Source organism: Leucoraja erinacea, chromosome 13, assembly GCF_028641065.1.
Source record: "Leucoraja erinacea ecotype New England chromosome 13, Leri_hhj_1, whole genome shotgun sequence".
NCBI lineage: Eukaryota > Metazoa > Chordata > Chondrichthyes > Rajiformes > Rajidae > Leucoraja > Leucoraja erinaceus.
In genome coordinates, this window is record NC_073389.1 from 34,953,171 (window position 1) to 34,966,414 (window position 13,244).

Consider the following 13,244-nt stretch of genomic DNA (forward strand, 5'->3'; position numbering starts at 1 on the left):
CCCTTTTGTCTTGCGGACTTTCAAGTGTAAAACACGGCATCTCATAGGCCTCAGTGGTGATAATGTTGGCCTTGGTATGTTGTCTTTGGGTAAATGCAAATACAACCACTGCAAACTGCAGCTCCACTGCTGAGGTGCAATAGATGTTGGTCAGGGTTGCATAGATCCCCATTAGTTTTGAAGGTTGGCTCTCCTCCTGCAGGAGGTTTGTTGGAGGTGAGCTGCAGCACCTCAAAAGGCTTGAGAGAAATCTCAGGGCAATGATGCATCATTGCTTGTCACTGGTCTTCATTGAGGTTGGTTCCATTGTAAGATGGAGACATATTTCTGTGTGCGACTGAATTTTAGGTGAGTTCACCATCTGGTCAAAGGCTTTAAGGAGGTAAAAAAAAAAGCCGCTTATAGAAGTTGATCTTTCTCTTCAAGTTGTCTTGCAGTGAAGATCACGTTGTTTAGGACGGCACGGTGGCATAACGGTAAAGCTACTGCCATACTGAGCCTGGGTTCGATCCTGACCACGGGTGCTTGTCTGTACAGAGTACAGAGTTTGCACGTTCTCCCCATGACCTGCATGGGTTTTCTCCGAGATCTTCAGTTTCCTCACACATTCCAAAGATGTACAGGTTTGTAGGTTAATTGGCTTGGTATCAATGTAAAATTGTCCCTAGTGTGTGTAGCGTTGTGCTAGTGTGCGGGAATCATTGGTCAATGCGGACTAGGTGGGCCGAAGGGCCAGTTTCCATGCTGTATCTCTAAACTAAACCAAACTGGACTTTAGATGGATGGAATTGCTAGTGTGATTTGGGAAGCAAGTGGTTAAAAAGATGGAAGGGGAAGGGTTTCTATTGTATGTTTATTGTGACATGGAAGCCGACAGGAAGTTTATAACCAGAGTATTTGTCCACCTTCCAGGTGCTGTCGGCTGCAGCTGCCGCCGGAGTCTCGGTTGCCTTTGGCGCACCCATTGGCGGTGTGCTTTTCAGCTTGGAAGAGGTAAAGTATATTCCTACTCTAACTGAGGCTACCCCCGGGCTAAATCTTACGCAATGTTGAATGGTTATCAATGAACTTCATCAATAACAACCAAGTAAGTTCAGAAAGAGTCTTGACTGAGAGGTGAAACGGTGACAGAAGGTTATGCGTTTCAGCCCTACTCCAGACAGGTGGCATCCAGTGGCCGCATTTGCATCCGTTGGGAATCCGGTGTTCCCGCTTCTAAATTGAGCAGAGTTAAGCTCTCTCTTCTTGCATATGTGAAATAAAAGCAGAAAATACTTCCAACATTTTTTCATAGCAGTGGCCTAAAAATCTCATGTTATGCACCATACAGGTGAGGCAGCATTTGTGACAGAGAAACAGAATCAACGTTTCAGTTCTGATGCAAAGTCTTTGGTCTGAGAGGTTAGCTCTGTTTCTCTCTCTACAGATGCTGCCTAACTGGTTGAGTGTTTCTGGCATTGATATTTCAGGATTGATGTAAAATCACATCTGGTTAAATCAACCTCGGGAATGAAAATCGGCCATCCTTGTCCAGTCTGACTCATTAGTGCTGCTGAAACTTGAGGGTTCTTTGGAATGGCCCAGCAGGTTTCCTGGCAATAAGTGACATCAATAATTCCCATAACATGAATGTGCAAGAGGAAATTGTGTGCGTAAAATCATGAAGGGAATAGATTTGCTAAATATACGGTGTCTTTTACCCAGAATAGGGGAATCAAGAACCAGGGGACATGGGTGAGAGTGGAAAGATTTAATAGGAACCTGAGGGGCAACTTTTACATGGGCATTTGGAACAAGCTGCCCGAGGAGGTAGTTGAGGCAGGTACTATAAGAACATTTAAGAGGCATTTAGACAGGTACATGGATAGGAATGGTTTAGAGGGATATGGACAAATGCAGGTAAGTGGGAACTCGTATAGAGGTGACATGTTTGTCAGCATGGGCGAGCAGGGCTGAAAGGCCTGTTTGGGGTGGGGGGGAGTTGCTGGGGAGTACCACAACTTCTCTGCTCCATGCCCCGCCAAGGTCCTTGTTGAATCAGAGTAAGTGATGGTGGATTCTCCTGTTGTCTTCCAGGTCAGTTACTACTTCCCACTGAAGACTCTCTGGAGGTCGTTCTTCGCTGCGCTGGTGGCCGCTTTCACTCTCCGCTCAATCAACCCGTTTGGGAACAGTCGGCTGGTGCTGTTCTACGTGGAGTACCACACGCCGTGGTACATGGCGGAGCTGGTGCCCTTCATCCTCCTGGGGGTTTTTGGCGGTCTGTGGGGGACGCTCTTCATCCGAGGGAACATCGCCTGGTGCAGGAAGCGCAAGAGCACGAACCTGGGCCGGTACCCAGTGCTGGAGGTGATCGCCGTGACGGCCATCACCGCCATCTTTGCTTTTCCCAACCAGTACACGCGGCGCAGCACCAGCGAGCTCATCTCTGAGCTCTTCAACGACTGCGGGGCGCTGGAATCTTCGCAGCTCTGCGACTATATCAATGACCCCAACATGACCCGGCCCGTGGACGATATACCTGACCGTCCAGCCGGCCCTGGGGTCTACGCTGCGATATGGCAGCTGGCTCTCGCCCTTGTGTTCAAAATCATCATCACCATATTCACGTTTGGAATGAAGGTAAGGACGGCCACACGGCCACTGTTAGTGAGCCGACTTCATGCTAACATCCTCACAGGCACAGGGAGAATTCACCAATCAAACCTATCAGACCAGAGGTGAACCATTAGCTTTAGGTTTATAATTGTCACGAGTACCGAAATATTGTGAAAAACTATCCACTCAGATCAGATAATGGTATATACATAAATACAATCAAAACTAACTGAAGCATAATAGTTACAGAAAAGGGGAATGTGCAGAATATAGTTCTCAGATATGCTGGGATAACTCACCAGGTCAGGCAGCATCTCTGAAGAAAAGGAATAGGTGACGTTTTGAGTCAAAATCCTTCTTCACACCCTTTGGCCAGGAACGTCCCCATCCTTCTACGCTCCAAGGAACAAAGTCCAAGCCTGCTGAACCTCTCCCTAGAGCAACACTATTTGCAATTGCTAAGTAGCATGTATAGCTACGTTTCCTTTGTTTTCTTGACGAGGCAGTGAATGAATCAAGTAAGGACATTACAGTGCAGAAGACAGGAGCATGAGTTAGCCAAATGGCCTCCTTGACCATTTACGAAGATCCTGCACCTTCTCCACTTTCCCACCTCATCCCCATGTCCACCACCCAGGGGATCTTAAACTTTGATATACTAAAGTCACAGGACTGCTACTGGAAGTGAAAAATATACTTCCATTATGTTTTCAGCAGAATACACCAACTACATTTAATTCAGTTGAGTTTTGTTTTGTTATTGTCATGTGCACATGGGCTATCCAGTCAAAGTAAAGATTGTTTGTGTGCTATCCAGTCAAAGTAACGATTGATATAGCATTAGTGTATACAGGTTATTAGTGGGTTGAAGGGCCCTGTTTCCGTCCTGTACTTCTTTATAATGCTATGACCTCAGTATTCTGGCCGAGATGATTTGGGGTAGTTTTTGATCATTTCAAGTTGATCATGATGTCATGTGGAGTGAAAATTGGCTCTGCTGATGGTGGCATCTTGGATGGTGGTTGAACTGATTTGTCCATGTGGTATTACTGAATGGAGATGTTTGTTAATGGTTTGTGTGTTACACCAAGGCGTATTGTGATATGTTTTTTCCCCAATGTCCCTGCAGATGCCATCGGGACTGTTTATACCAAGTATGGCTGTTGGGGCAATAGCTGGTAGAATGGTTGGCATTGGTGTGGAGCAAATGGCCTATCACCACCATGACTGGTTCATCTTCAAGAGCTGGTGTAGGCCTGGAGCCGACTGCGTCACACCTGGGCTCTACGCAATGGTCGGCGCGGCAGCCTGTCTTGGTGAGTGAACACCGATAGACTGTCTATTAGAGTCATAGAGTGTAGGAAGGAACTGGAGATGCTGGTTTAAACTGAAGATAGACACAAAATGCTGAAGTAACTGGGTGGGTCAGGCAGCACCAGGCAGCATAGAGTCACACAGCACAGAAACAAGCCATTTGGTCCAACTTGCCAAGATATCCCATTGACATTGCCCACTTGCCTGTGTTTGGCTCATATGCCTCTAAACCTTTCCTATCCCTGTACTTGTTCAAATGTCCATGCCATTACTCGTGGGAATTTGAACCGCCTTCCATAGTTGATCTCTGAACAGCTGAATATAACATTTATTTTATTTGAATAGATTGTGAAGTCCAATATAGCATGAAAAGAAAAGCTTGCATTCTCTCAACCAAATGATTAGAAGCAATCTTCCAACATCCTGATCTGAAGCTATTTTACAGTGATGGTTCTTCACAGCCATCACATCCTTTTTGTGAAACATCCTTTTCTGAATCTGTGCCAATTGTTGTGAACCACGTCTGAAAAATGGATAAGAAGGGGACACAAAGAAACGCAGGGAATAGCCTTGAAGGGAAACATTATTCCGCAGTCCAGCCAATGACTTTAATATTTATACTCTAAAGCACATTTATTGGTGAGTACTCTCGTATGAATCAGGTGCAAGAGTAAGCCACCTGGCCCATTAAGTCAGTCTCCTATTTAATAAGATCATGGCTGGTCTGGTTGCAATCTCAGCTCACATTCCCCCCCCCACCCCTCCCCATCCCCATTGACCTTTCTCCCGTTTGCACCAAGAATTTGTATAACTGTATTAAAAGATTTAAAGAGCCTGCTACATTCATCCTTTGAGGAAGAAATTCATTCCTCTGAGAGAGCAAGTTTAGCCTTGTACCATTGCAATGCAGACGATACACAACTCTATCTCCCCCTGAAGCCCAAAAAACAATCAAATCTGCTTAACCTTACCCGCTGCCTCGAGGTATATAAAGTGTTGGATGGCCCAGAACTTCCTCCAACTAAACGAGAGTAAGTCTGAGGTCATTCTTCTCGGCCCCTCGGACTCAATCAAAATGATAGCAGGCAGCCTTGGAAGCCTTACCCCACTACTCAAACCTCACGTCAAAAACCTTGGCGTGATATTTGACTCAGCACTGAAATTTGACAAACAAGTCAATGCCGTGGTGAAAGCTAGCTTCTTTCAGCTTCGGACGATAGGTAAAATAAAACAATTACTCCAATTCTTCCCTTTCCCGCCTGCAACTGGTCCAAGCCGCAGCGAGACTCCTAACGGGCGCCCAAAAAATGGACCACATCACCCCGATCCTGGCCTCTCTTCACTGGCTCCCTGTGCGGTTCCGAATAAATTTCAAGATCCTCCTTTATGTCTACAAAGCCCTTAATGGGCTTGCCCCCACCTACATCAAAAGTCTGCTCACCCACCACACCACCTCCAGGTCCCTCAGATCGGCCGACTTGGAGTTGCTGAATATCCCGCGGTCTAGGCATAAGCTCAGGGGTGACCGCGCCTTTGCGGTTGCAGCTCCTAGACTGTGGAACAGCGTCCCTCTTCCCATCAGAACTGCCCCCTCCATCGACTCCTTTAAGTCGAGACTAAAAACTCATCTCTACTCCCAAGCCTTTCCTGACGTATATTGGTATACTATTCTTATACGAATATAAAGCACTTTGGCCAACGAGAGTTGTTTTTAAATGTGCTATATCAATAAAAGTGACGACTTGACTTGCCTTGCCTTAAATGGGTAATGGTTATTTTTAAGCAGTGACCCCTATTTTTGGGTTCTCCCACGTGGAAACATCCTCTCTAAGTCACTGTTAACTCTCTGTTAAGCCCCTTGAGGATCTTATGTACTTTATTCAAATCCCCTCTCATTCTTCTAAATCCAATGAATATAGGTTTGCCTGGAATATAAACCTTTCCTCAAAAGACAAACATCCCTTCCAGGTTTCAGTCTAGTAAACAGAAATTGAGTGACATCCAACAGATATTCAATCTTGTGTAAATAAGCAGCCCTGTTTACAGATTGTGCTCCTCAGTGAATTTAGTGACCATTCTTTTAGTGCCTTCAATTTACTTCAATAAATTGTAAAACAAAATGAGGCCCCAGCTTTATCCCTGTGGCACGCAACATGTAAAACTCTGCCCAACAGAAAAAGACTTACTTATGTCTACAGTTTTTCCTGTTTATCTGTTAATACAATCATTCTTATGGTACCTCCCACATAGTATGTTACCATTTTATGCCATAGCCTGTAATGTGACACCTAATCGAGTACATATGTGGACAAATTGGTTATTGGCTGTACTTCAAAAATTACCTCAGTGTTTGTTAATACTTGGATTGTATTTTGATTTTGGATTGTATAAGGCATTCTTACCAAATATTATTTTGGGGGGCGAATGGAATGGACCTTGGGAAGCGCTGTAGAGAGTTTAGTGGAAAGTTGAAGTAGAAGTTAAATGGGTAAAATCTGGGAGTGGGGGAAGAGAACAAATATCATAAATTACTATAAATTCTGAGAATATTCTTATGAATGCTCTTTTGATGTTTTGGGGACATCGTACAAAAAAACATCTTATGGCCATTGGTCTTTGAAGCATTATTAGTTTTCTCAGTTATTAACTATGTAGCAAGATTGCACACAAAGTTAAGAGAAAAATAGCTAGATAATGTATTTTAATAATGCTGAATGAATGATAAATGTTGGCCAAGATCCCAGAAGAACTAACTTGGCTCTTTAATGTCCATATGAGAGGGCAGCAGGCCTTTGGTTTAACACTTTGGCATGTTTCACTCCTGTTAATAAGACTAAGATGTCATCGAGTCATAGAGTGACACAGGGGCCCAACTTGCCCACATCGAAACATGTCCCAGCTCAGTCTGAAGAAGGGTTTCAGCCCGAAACGTCGCCTATTTCCTTCGCTCCATAGATGCTGCTGCACCCGCTGAGTTCCTCCAGCATTTTTATGTCCCAGCTACACTAGTCTCACCTGCCAACATTTGTTTCATATCCCTCCAAACCTGTCCTATCCATGTACCTGTCTAACTGCTTCTTAAATGTTGCGATCATCCCTGCCTCAACTACCTCCTCTGGCAGCTTATTCCATACACCCACCACCATTTGTGTGAAAATGTTACCCCTCAGACTCCTACTAAATCTGTTCCCCTTCACATTAAACCTATGTCCTCTGGTCCTTGATTCACCTACTCTGGGCAAGAGACTGTGCATCTACCCGATCTATTCCTCTCATGATCTTATACACCTCTATAAGATCACCCCTCATCCTCCTGCGCTCCAAGGTATAGAGTCCCAGCCTACTCAACCTCTCCCTAAAGCTCAGACCCTCTAGTCCTGGCAACATCCTCGTAAATCTTCTCTGTACCCTTTCCAGCTTGACAACATCTTTACTATAACACAGTTCCCAGAACTGAACACAATACTCTAAATGTGGCCTCACCAACATCTTATACAACTGCAACATGACCTCCCAACTTCTATACTCAATACTCTGGCAGATTAAGGCCAATGTGCCAAAAGTCTTTTTGGTCACCCGATCCACCTTTAGGGAGCTATGCACCTGCATTCCTAGATCCCCTGCTCCACAACACTACCCAGAGCCCTACCATTAGATTGAAGCCTAACTTGCCCACATTGTGATCACTTATACTGGCAGCACAGGACAGGACATGATGCTGTCATTCAGGTGAACCACAACTAGAATGCCCAGTCCAATTTTACAAAGGTGGGACTTCAACAATAAATTAGTAGAAACACTTCAGAACATGCCCAAAATCACGTCATGTGTTGTTTATGCATTGAAAAAGGGCACTTTTCCCTCGTCCAATATCTAAGCTATTGTCCCTCCGTTTCACGTTTTGACTGAAACTTGAGCATTGTTGATGATGTCGTTGCAGGTGGAGTGACTCGGATGACAGTGTCTCTGGTGGTGATCATGTTCGAGCTGACTGGAGGCTTGGAGTACATTGTACCGCTAATGGCCGCAGCAGTGACCAGCAAGTGGGTGGCAGATGCCTTTGGGAAAGTGGGTATCTACGAGGCGCACATACACCTGAACGGCTACCCCTTCCTGGATTCAAAGGACGAGTTCAGGCACAGGACGCTGGCGACGGACGTTATGAGGCCGAGACGCACCGAGCCTCCGCTCTCGGTTCTGACCCAAGGCAGCATGACGGTGGAGGATATGGAGACGCTCATCAAGGACACAGACTACAATGGCTTCCCAGTTGTCGTCAGCAGGGAAACGGAGCGGCTCATTGGCTTTGTCCAACGGAGAGATCTCATCCTTGCGATAAGTGCGTCCCGAGCTGTTAACGTGTCGATTTAGCTGCATATCGTGTGCATTAGAATGGCACAGCTCCAGAGACTGGGTTTGATCCCAACCTCCGTGCTGTCTGCGGAGTTTGCAAGTTCTCCCCGTGGTTAAGTGTGTTTCTCCCCAGGTCCTCGGCTTTCCTCCCACATCCCAAACAGGTGCTGTTGAATGGGTTATTTGGTTGCTGTAAATGGCCCTTAGGGTTGGTAGGTCGCAGGTGAATCGGGGGAAAGTTGATAGGCGATGGCTTGTGGGGGATTAATGTGAATGCTTTGATAGCTCCAATAAATAGTCTCCTGCTCTGTGAGAAGTCATGGAAATGTGAAGCCTGACAGCTTCTCTTGAGTGTGGGGTATCATGTCTATAGGATCCTGATAAACCCCCTCCTCTATAAACCCCTCCTGTTCACCAGGACTGTAAAGTATAAAAATGGATGGAGCCCACAAAGGGACTGTTTTCATCAATGTCTGTCAGAGTATTAATAAGCCTGCAAATCTTTGCACCCTATTTCAATTCAGTAAAGTTATTTGCTAAATTCCAACTCAGAAAATAAGCAAAAGTGACTGGCAACTTCAAAAGAAGCTACACGTGGGTTCTAACGAGCCGACAACATGAGAATATCCCGTTTACGAGGCAATTACATGTCAGAAATATTTACATGGGATTTGTAAATAAGCCAACATCTGGCATTCATTATCTGCATAAATGATTTGATCTTGGAAGTTGGCAGCATGGCAACATCATTTGTGGATGACATTCAATTCTGATATGGATATTTAATTTTGTGCCTTGCTCAGTATCAACTGATTGTGACAAAATACAAATAGGGGTGAAAAGAATTGGAGGGTGGTGAATATGTGGAGTTTGTTGTCCAGACAGTTGTGGAAGCCCCTCTTTGGGTATTTTTAAAGCGGAGATTGACAGGTATTTGATTAGTAAAGGTGACAAAGGTTACGAGGAGAAGGCTTGAGGCTTGAGAATGGGGTTGAGAAAGAAAGATAGATCAGCCATAATTGAATGCCGTAGTAGTCTCGATGGGTCGTATGGCCACGTTCATTAATGATAGGAAAGGAATGAGGCCATTCGGCTCATTAAGTCTACTCTGCCATTCAATCATGACTGATCTATCTCTCCCTCCTAACCCCATTCTCCTGTCTCCCCATAACCTCTGACACCGGTACTAATCAAGAATCTATCTATCTCTGCTCTAAATATATCCCCGACTTGGCCTCCAAAGCCTTCTGTGGCAAAGAAATCCACAGATTCACCACCCACTGACTAAAGAAATTCCTCCTCATCTCTTCCTGAAAGAATGTCCCGAGACTCTCCCACTAGTGGAAACATCCTCTCCACATCCACTCTACCCAAGTCCAATTCTGCTCCTATAACTTATGAACTCCTGCACTCTCTCCCTACTCCCTTTAACCTTCCTGGTGGTCACCCATCTACTTTATGCCTGTGCCTTGGGTGTGAATGCCTCAATGTAGCTACAGCCTTAGATGCCCTCGGTCTCTCCGACGGTCCTCAGGCCCATTAGAAAAATTCCCCAGAATGAAATTCTGGAAAGAAAGGAAGAGATTTGAGGTGTGGGTGAGGGTGGGGTGTCGGGAACCCAAAGAATAATCGCAAGACTTTGATAGTTTCAAATGTTGATGTTTCCCCTCTCCATCAGAAAATGCAAGAAAAATACAAGATGGTGTGGTCAGCAACTCCATTGTGTACTTCATGGAAGAACCTCCCTCGTTGCCAGGCAACAGCCCTTCCCCCCTCAAACTGCGGAGAATCCTCAACCTCAGCCCGTTCACGGTAACGGACCACACGCCCATGGAGACGGTGGTGGACATCTTCCGCAAGCTTGGCCTGCGACAGTGTCTGGTCACTCGTAGTGGGTAAGTGTCTGGTGATGAATAGCATGTAGTCAGCTTTGTCAATCATCTCACTGCCTTTGCACACAATGCACCCACAAAACAATCGCAGCCTCAAATGTCTTTATGTTCACCACATGTTTATAATGACTGTCCCCTTGAGAAAGGGCTTCCAAACACATTTTTTAAATGGCAATGTAGTCGACTGTGAAGTTCAACAGCTTGAAATTATGTAATGCCTTCAATTTTCTTAAATATTTCAAGGTGCTTCATTTGGGAGAATTTAAGGCCAAGTCTCACAGAAAGTTTTCCCGAAAAAGACTTGGTAAAGAACATAAAGACTCATCTTCAGGGAGGATAGCGGAACAGATCGTCAAAAGAGGGCTGAGAAGTTGTTAGGTGCAACTGGGTACACTTGCATTAAACACCTTTTTCTGCTCTGGTAGAGCACTAGAGTTCAGATCCTTAACGCATAGTGTTCCTCTGGTTAGTCTGTGAACTGGTGCCTGTTTGAATCTACACAGCGTCCTTCTAAAAGTGACTGCTCATTGATGCCTTTGTTATTTGTATCTAGGTTAAGGTGTTGCAAAGTGTGGTGCCATGGCATTCTCTGTTTGTGTCAAGAACATATGGGATTGGAGATTATGTTTTGTCATGGAAGAGAGACTTGCTAATGAACAGAAAGCATAAAGCTGAGATATGTGTGTTCATTTTGATTTGGCAATCAGTAACTGGGAGACGGTGCTGCTAGGAATCAGGGTTGGTACCTCACCCATTTATCACTTATGTTGATGCAATGGATGAAATAACCCAGTGTGCTCTAGCCAAATTTGCTGATGATATGAAGATTGATGAGTTAGCAAGTTGTAAGGAGGACACAAAGAGCATGCAACATTATATAGACAGGTTGAGTAGGGGGGCCGGAACTTGACAAAAGGAATATAATGCGGAACAATGTGAGCTTTGGAAGGAAGAAATCTGGAGAATTCTCTTCCCACTGATGTTGAATATAATCAAGACAGAGATTGACACATATTTGAACTTAAAAGAAAGTCAGAATGGGAAAGTGGTTTTCAGGCTAAGACTGGATCAGCCATGCACTGGTGAATAGTGGGCGGGCTGGAGGGCTGCCTGACCTTCTCCTGCTCCTCTTTTTATGTTCTATATTCCATATTCTTTATTTCTAGATTCCTGTACTGCACAGAAAGCCTCTTGTGAATGTATGAATCTGGCAATTGTTAATTCTTGACAGTTGCCTCTTCAGGAAAGGATTCAAGAATCTAGGGCATAATCCCAGTCCATGTAGAACCTCTGTGAGGCCTGAGAAATATGGTATCCCAAAACACTTTCCTGCTCTCCAACACTGACCTGATGACACAAATGCACCTCTGGCAGTGATTCCGCGCTCCACCCTCTGTAAACATGAGGCTATCCAAAACATTGCCTCAACCCACCCCATCTATGTTGGTTCCAAACCCTCTTAGGATCATTTACCTTGTCAAGGTGACGAGGCTTGCGTGCCCCCATGATTCCGAGAGCAATGAAGTGGGAAGCACCAGCTTCTGGTCGGGCCACCCATATGGCGGTACGGTGGAGGACGAGGGTCCAGACTAAGAACGATCCAACCTACAAGACCTCAACGGCGGACCAAAGTTATCTTGAACTCAACGGCTGTGAAGACGGATGAAGGCTGCAACAGATCTATCAGCTCCAATCATCTTGGTTCTCTTGCCATTGGAGTTAATTGATTGATTTGTGAAGGGCCGTGTGCTTCTTTGAATGCAACATCAAGTGCACGTTAAACAAACACATGCACAGGCGTCTTCGTTCTTTGAGCAGCACAAAACTTTTCAAGAGCTTTGGTGATCGGGGAAGGGCGATGGAGGCAGGCCACGTGATGGCTGGAAGCTCCTTGTCAAGAACCGGCATGGAAGCGGTGAATACTTGATTCAATCGCAACTTTGGACAGAAGCAGGTAAGTTACCAACTGTATCAACTTCTAATCAAGATCTGGACAAATGAAGACGCACCAGGAGACTTTAGAGACTCAGCAATCATTACCATCTACAAAAGGAAAGGTGATCGATCTGACTGCGGAAACTATCGTGGAATTTCCCTGTTAGCAACGGCAGCCAAGGTCCTCGCCCGCATCATGAACAATCGACTCGAGCCTTTTGCCGAGAAGATCCTTCCGGAGGAGACACAAGCCGTTTTTAGACCATCACGTGAAACAGCCGACATGATCTTCACAATGCGTCAACTACAAGAAAAATGTTGTGAACAACATCAACCTTTGTACATGGCATTCATCGACCTCACTAAGGCCTTCAACTCGGTATCAAGGGAACTCTTATGGGACGTCCTATTCATCTATGGATGTCCTGAAAAGTACATTTGAATCCTGAGACTCCTCCACGATGACATGCTTGCCACAGTCATGGCCAGCAACAACTGTGAACTGTTTCAAGTTAGATCAGGAGCGAAACAGAGATGCGTGATTGCCCCAACACTGTTCACCATCTTCATTGGGACAACCATCTACATCATCAAGGAAGACCTACCCCCAGGAATCGAAATTGTCTACAGAACAGATGGCAAACATTTCAATCTTGCTCTTCTCATCCAAAACTAAGACATCTATGAGCTCCCTCATCGAGTTCGAATAAGCAGACACCAACTGTGTTGCAGCTCTCTCAGAAACTCATCAGCAACAGATCCTGACTGCCTTCATCAACACATACACAAAACTTGGACTTACCATCAACTCCAAGAAGACTTAGGTTATCTACCAATCGTCACCAACTGAGACAAATCGGAAAGAACCTTGGTGAATCAACTCTGGAAAATGTGGATCATTTTCCGTACTTTGGAAGTCACCTCAACTCCATTGTCGACCTTCATGACGAGATCCAACATCATCTTAAGTGTGCAGGAACAGCTTTTGGACATCTTCGAACGAGAGTCTTTCAAAACCGTGACATCCGAACAGACACCAAAATGTTAGTGTACAAGGCAGTGGTGATTCCAACGCTCCTGTATGCATCAGAAACCTGGACACCATACCGATGGCATCTGAAAACACTTGAAAAGTTCCATCAACGATGTCTT

General features: G+C 45.1%; 1 protein-coding gene across 4 annotated transcripts in view; it reads left to right on the forward strand.

The window, feature by feature from the left end:
- Positions 1 to 13,244, forward strand: part of LOC129702855 (H(+)/Cl(-) exchange transporter 4) — a 60,382-nt gene that overhangs the window by 39,321 nt on the left and 7,817 nt on the right. For all 4 annotated transcript variants that reach the window (XM_055644890.1, XM_055644889.1, XM_055644892.1 and 1 more), the window contains exons 7-11: positions 913 to 993; positions 2,077 to 2,622; positions 3,728 to 3,914; positions 7,853 to 8,251; positions 9,944 to 10,160. In XM_055644890.1, the coding sequence (XP_055500865.1) occupies positions 913 to 993; positions 2,077 to 2,622; positions 3,728 to 3,914; positions 7,853 to 8,251; positions 9,944 to 10,160 (1,430 nt within the window). The remainder of the gene's footprint in view (positions 1 to 912; positions 994 to 2,076; positions 2,623 to 3,727; positions 3,915 to 7,852; positions 8,252 to 9,943; positions 10,161 to 13,244) is intronic.